Genomic DNA, 6,348 nt, shown 5'->3' on the forward strand with positions numbered 1-6,348 from the left:
CACTATGGAGTTTCCCTGAAAATAAGCCTTTCTTTCAATATTCAAAACACATTTGAAAATATTTTCTGATGACAGGACTTGTTTACATAACTGCTTTTTATACCTCCGTTGACTGACCTTGATAATCTAAGATGCTGAGCCATAGTTCACCCAGCACAATGCCTTGGGATTTTCTTTTGGCATCCTCTCAGCTATTGAGTGGGAAGTTCAGAACAATCCAGAAGGCCAGGTGGCAATAACTCGCAGAGTGCTATAATCATAATGATGTTTTATATATTTATATAACACATAGAAATGATCCTTATGATCCATAAAGACACACGTTGCTACTTTATACACATGTTGCCAGTACGTGGGTGTCCATAGGTAACAAGTGATAGGACAAGAGGAAACGGCCTGAAGTTGTGCTAGAGGAGGTTTAGACTGGATATTGGGGAACATTTCTTCACTGAAAGGGTGGTCAGGCATTAGAACAGGACGCCTAGAGAAGCAGTTGAACAATCATCCACAGAAATATTTAAAAGATGTGCAGCTGTAGTACTTAGGGACATGGCTTAATGATGAACTTGACAGTGTTAGGTTAACAGTCAGACTCAATAATCTTAGAGGTCTTTTTCAGCTTATGATTTTCAAACTTCAGATTCTATTGCAACTACTCAGCTACTCAGCACATGCAAGTCTTCCAAGTCTGGTCCTAGGATAGCTAAATGAAACAGCAGCATCCTTCATATTCAGAAACAGGTCCACCAGCCACATGGAAGACATCAGGGTGGTACTGACAAAGTCCCTCAATGGCAATACCGCAGACCAGGTAAAAAAGTAAAAGGGAACAAAGCATGAAATGAGGCTCCAGAAAAAGCAGTTCTTGCAGAAGCTTCTTTCTAATTTCCTCCTAAATAAATTTCTTAAGCGACTCTTTCATGAAGTATGTCTATTTGTGATGCTATTTCAGAAAATAATCACAATTGCTGCTCTCACCTCAGCATAGCTCCCAGTTCTGTCAATCCGATGAATAATATCAATATTAATGTTGCTTAGGCGCTCCGAAAAGGTAAGAAACTGCAAAAAAAAAGGACACATTTCTTGCTCAATTCTGAGCACAGCCCTTCCAAATCTCTCTCAATAGCATACACACACTGCAAAGAGAAATCCCACTCCTAAAGACGGGCTGCCGGATAATACCCCTCAATATCATCCCAACAGGAAGATGAAGGCAAAAGACCCAGGAGCAAGACTGACCCTCCACCCTGCAACCTGCACACAGAGGCTCACAGCCCACGCGTCTGCACAACACGATGACAGAGATGCAGAGAAATCGACCCAGATTTCAGCAAACTGCCCCGCTCTCAGGCTTCCTGAAACAACGCTGGTTAATGTCACTGAATTATTTCCTACGCCAGGGCGGCGGTGAGCCTGCTGCCTGTCAGGCACGGTGACCCGGCGGCCGGAGCTGCCGGCTACGGGGCAGCAGCCGCTCTCGGCCCCGGGGACCCTCGCAGCGCTGAGCAGAGCCCGCCACGCCGCCGACCCTCATGCCTCCTGCCGCGGTGCCGCTTCGGCAGCCGGGCACGACCACTGAACTAACACCGGCGCTCACCCGGTGCGTGTTGCCCGACTTGTGGGCCGTGGGCTTGCTCTTCATGGTGGCGGCGGCGGCGGAGCCCCACAGCGGGTCCCACACGTGCGGCCCTAGGCGCCAGGCGCCGCCATGCCGGCACGGGCTGCCGGGAGCAGGGGCGGGACCGCCGGCGGAAGGGGCGGGCGATGCCAAACGAGAGCTGTGCCCGGAACCGGGGGAGGTCCTGTCCCCGTCTCACCTTGGCGCCGAGCGGGTCTTCCCCAGCCCCGTGGGCAGAGCAGGCCAGCCCCGCCGCTGTGGTGTAGGGCGGCGGGCTGAGGCACCTCGGTACCCGGGGGAGGCCACAGCGGTGCCCAGGGAAGAGAAGTTTGTGCTATGGCGAAAGATGATGGGGCGGAGTGCAGCCCACAGCACAGCCCTGATGGCTCGTCCCGGAACGGCCGCTGCCCAGCTCCCTGATCTCAGTAGTGATTTTTGTCCGGACCTCAGCAATTTAAACAAAAATGTTCATCGCAGATAAAGTGCATGCAAACCAAGTTCTCTTACAAGAGCAAATGGTTATGGACTGGTCGTCCCTTGCAATACCACGGTTTATGGGAGCTTCTGCCTGCGGCTGCAGTTGCAGGAGGGGAAGGACGTGTCAGTGAGGTGGGAGATGAAGTTAAAGTGGGAAGGAGCTTTGGTGCGGGCAGGTGTAGTAAGGACAGCTCAGAACCACGCCATCGTTCGAGGTTGTGTCTTGCCCAGCTTGAGAATTTGTCCCTGCCGAGGCTGCCTGTCCTGCCTGCTGCAGGCAGCTCAAGGCACTGTCAGAAGCCAGGCTCCAGGCTGTTCAGACCAGGCCCCCGTCAGAAACCAGGCTTGCAGGCTGTTCAGACCAGGCCCCTGTCAGAAACCAGGCTTGCAGGCTGTTCAGACCAGGCCCCTGTCAGAAACCAGGCTTGCAGGCTGTTCCGATGGAAAGACACACAGGTGGATTTGAGCACGGCTGAAGTTCACGATTAGGAGCACGTAGGGACCCACAGCTTCGAACAGACCCAGCAGGTTAAACAGTGCCAGGTGCATCCAGAAAGGCTGCCCACAGGCAGGCAGTAAGGCATTAGCATGATAGTCATCTGGACAGGTAGGGGAACGTGCTTGTTTCAGCACCTGTGGAGTCAGAGCTACTGAGGCAGCTTTAAACCTTTTTCTTCTGCTGTAGGAATAGAAAGGACTTCTGGCGTTTGCATTAGGTGGGAAGAGAATGCCTAATTAGGCATTTAAGTTTGAAAAGGTTGGCTTAAGTGATCTCAAGGCCAAATATCTCCATAGAAAGTGCAGCCAAAAGCATGTTGAGAGGTCTGGATCCACAAGACCTTAGGAACCAATATGCAACTGTTTAAGAGCACAAACAACCCTCCAGAAGTGGTTAGTAAATTCACTTACTATGTCTCCTACCTATTGTATACTTGTGAAAAACAGTCATCTTTTTTCCATTATGAATAGCATCTATTCATAGAGCTGTAGAACTTTTTGGGATGCATGCACTACAAAATCATCCAAGGAAATGAGCCAAATCTAACATTCATGTAAAGTAATGGGGAGAAGAGCTCAGGTGTGCTCTGGCTTGCAGAAGTCATCATCAGCAAAAATAAAAGACATTAGAGGAAGTTTTTAAAAGGCTAAAAATGCTCTTTTTGTGTTTGTAAACTAGCAATTTCTTAGAAGATTGAGACAAGGTAAACCTGCAGCTGCTGATGTTCCTGAGAGTTTCTGGTTGCAAGCTACTCACGGCCTGCGTGTCAGCCAGCACTGAATACCACACTTGGAGGTACACCTGAGTGAGCCTCAGGCTTATAGCCCAGGTATCAATACCAGTATGGCCAGGACAGTAGGTCTGGTGCCTCAGCTGGCAAGGTTCAGTGACCCAGAAGGGCCCTTCCCCACTTGTGTATGAGCTGCAGCTATGTTAATGATATCTTTACTACATACACTCCCCTCTGACTGCAATGCCTTAAGCCTCAGGACTTCTACTTTTCCAGTAAGAGATGTGGTTTTCCCATCTGTGGGCAGGCCCCAGCTCCAGCACCCTGTGATTATCTGATGGCTCCTGCCAGCAATTCTCCTTCAGAAATTTATGCTACAGGCATTAAAAATTAAAAGCAGATGGCTTTCTGAAGAGTAATGGCTTATTGGTAGTAATACTAGTAGAGGCATGTAGAGGAAACCTTTGTAAAATAGTGCATGCCTGTCTACCAAAGTAGTCACCAATTCAGATCCAACTTCTTCAAACACCCAGTGTGGGCTACAGCCACCAGTCCCTGACTCTAATCCATCAGCACTCCTGAAACAGGTCTAAGATTCCTGTGTCTCCTCCATTCCTGGGCTTTTTAGTCCTGCAGTTCTAAATCTACTTGCTGGACTCAGCAAGAGCCAGAGCCACTTTATGTAGAAGCAAAGCAGGCTTGCCCTCTGGTAGTCTGTAGTTTAGCCTAATAGTAGTAATTGGGGTTAAATACCTCCAAATTTAACCCAGAGTGGTCTCACAGGGCAGAATTAATCTCAGGTTATATAACCTATATGTTTAAAATGCATGTGTCTGCCTTTGAGCATCAACTTCTGGCTCCTTTTCTATTCACTGAAGCTCTAGACATATTCTTGTACTTGAAACATCTGTGTTAGAATAGAATTAGTCCTAGAATTGGTAGTCTCAGGAAGTCTGGATGACTCCATTATATGCGCATATCTGCAACTGCCCCTGTGGATGCCCCCCACATGACATGGCTCAATAACTACATAAATACATTGTATCCAAACAGGGTTACTGAGTTGCCCTACTTCTGTCATATTTTATGTGTATTAATCACAAGCACAGCACATAGTCCTGAAGCCCATATGACACTGAGTTTCTGACTTAAAGGACATGTCACCTGACACAAGACAATGAGCACCCAGGTCAGACTATTTTTAACCAGAAGACCTTGTAGATTGCATAGGTGCACAGGAGTTAGATCAAATTTTCATTTTCTTACCCTATTCATAGAGGCATAGTGGAGTTTGCATAGGTAATTATCTTGTGTGAGGATTTTTCCTTTCAAAATGAAATATAACAGGCTAATAGATGAACAGAAACAACTGTGAATTTGACCAACCAACTTCCAATCTTGGATGCCCAAAGCTAGGTTTCTCAATCAATATTAAAGACACTAAACAGTTATCTGAGCTGGTTGTGAACCCAGAAGCCTTTCTCTTTGCCTGTCTCAAGTCACCACACAGATGGGATGGATGTGGCTGTAAACCTACTGCATCACAGGAGTTCTTCAAAATCCTCCTGTAGGGAGAAGCTGGCATGAGTTGAAGGCAGGTTATAGAAGTGTATCATGCAGTTTGGTGTATTCTTTCAAATGAAGCAAACAGATTTTTAATTTTTAAATTTGTCTGCAAAGCAAGATGAGCCCTTTGTAACACAATGACATATTTTCACTGCCAGTTTCCTCCTCAGCTTCTAGCTGGCATTTTGCCTTGCCTTGCGGAAGAAAACCCCACAAGATTATGTAGGGTGTTGTTGAGAGCACTTCAAAATCAAAGCAGACAAGATACTGGAATCCTGTTCTGCAATGTGGTGGAACTGTTGGGCCACATTTTTTCTAATATGCCTGAAGCATAGAGATTCTGCAAATAATGCAACTCCAGGTCAATGCTAGCTGAGTCATGGGGAGAATTTCATGGGGAGAAGAGTAAACCCTTAGGTTTGCTGATCAGAGAGGGTTGAACAAGGGGCTGGAATTTAGATCTAAGATTTTTTGTCTGAAATATCCTGAACTTAGGGACTTTCCTCACAGAAAGGGACACTGACAACCTGGTTCAACCCTTGACACACTTAGGCCAGTGACTCATCTATTTCAAGTCAGGGTCCTGCTGCAGAGCTGAAATAGGTGGGCTGTACTAGCTCCATCTCTTGAAGTAAACTGAACAATACCAGGGACTGTCCACACCAATAGATGATCAATAAAATCCCTGGCACAATTTTGCCACAATTCATGCCCGTTTTCTGCCCAGTAGGAACCCACACCTGGGTTTTTTTTTTTTAGGCTTTGGTTTTCTGTTTGTTGTTTGGGGTTTTTTCGGTTTTTTTTTAGGCTTTGGTTTTCTGTTTGTTGTTTGGGGTTTTTTCGGTTTTTTTGGGGGGTGGTTTTTTGTGTGTTGTTGGTGGTGGTGGTTTGGTTTTGTTTAGTTTGGTTTTTTGGCATTTTTTGTTTTGGTTTTCTTGGTGGGGTTTTTTTTTGGTGGAGAAGGAAGTTTTAGAAATTATTTGTGTTAGAAAGAAAAAGGGTCTGATTGCTGCACAGACCACATGTTCACAGAGAGACCCAGGACAGGAGAGGTTTGCAGTGGTGGCTACAGCTGTTGTTCCTCATCTGTTGCTCTGCCACAACAGCAGCAACAGAACTGGCTACAGCCTTGTTGAAAGCAACAGTAATGGAAGCAGCAGGAAGAGGATTCACAGAGGAATCATGGTGCATGGAAAGGAAAATTAAAAGGCAGGATGGAGTCTTGTTCCTGAAGAGAGATGTGAATGCATCTCACGCTGCATCTCACGCTCACCATTAAAATGAGGGGCATTTGGATTTGACAGAAACCCTCTGGATTTTAGGCTGTCTGTCATGTGTCTGGGACTACTAACAGTCTGTTTACACCATGCCACTCAGGGAAAAATAAGGCCAGGCTCACTGAAAGGAATGGTATGTTCCTGGCATGGAAGAGAAGGTTATGTACAAAGCAATTGGTAC

The 6,348-nt window shown here is 46.7% G+C and overlaps 1 protein-coding gene across 1 annotated transcript in view; it reads right to left on the reverse strand.

Moving 5' to 3' along the window:
- The window catches only part of UTP20 (UTP20 small subunit processome component), a 63,179-nt gene extending 61,504 nt beyond the window's left edge, over positions 1 to 1,675 (reverse strand). The window contains exons 1-2 of the mRNA XM_066549556.1: positions 1,598 to 1,675; positions 979 to 1,059 (exon numbers count right to left, since the gene is read on the reverse strand). Of these exons, the coding sequence (XP_066405653.1) occupies positions 979 to 1,059; positions 1,598 to 1,642 (126 nt within the window). The 5' untranslated portion in view covers positions 1,643 to 1,675. The remainder of the gene's footprint in view (positions 1 to 978; positions 1,060 to 1,597) is intronic.
- Positions 1,676 to 6,348: the final 4,673 nt, after the last annotated feature.

This window comes from Molothrus aeneus, chromosome 5, assembly GCF_037042795.1.
Source record: "Molothrus aeneus isolate 106 chromosome 5, BPBGC_Maene_1.0, whole genome shotgun sequence".
Lineage (NCBI taxonomy): Eukaryota > Metazoa > Chordata > Aves > Passeriformes > Icteridae > Molothrus > Molothrus aeneus.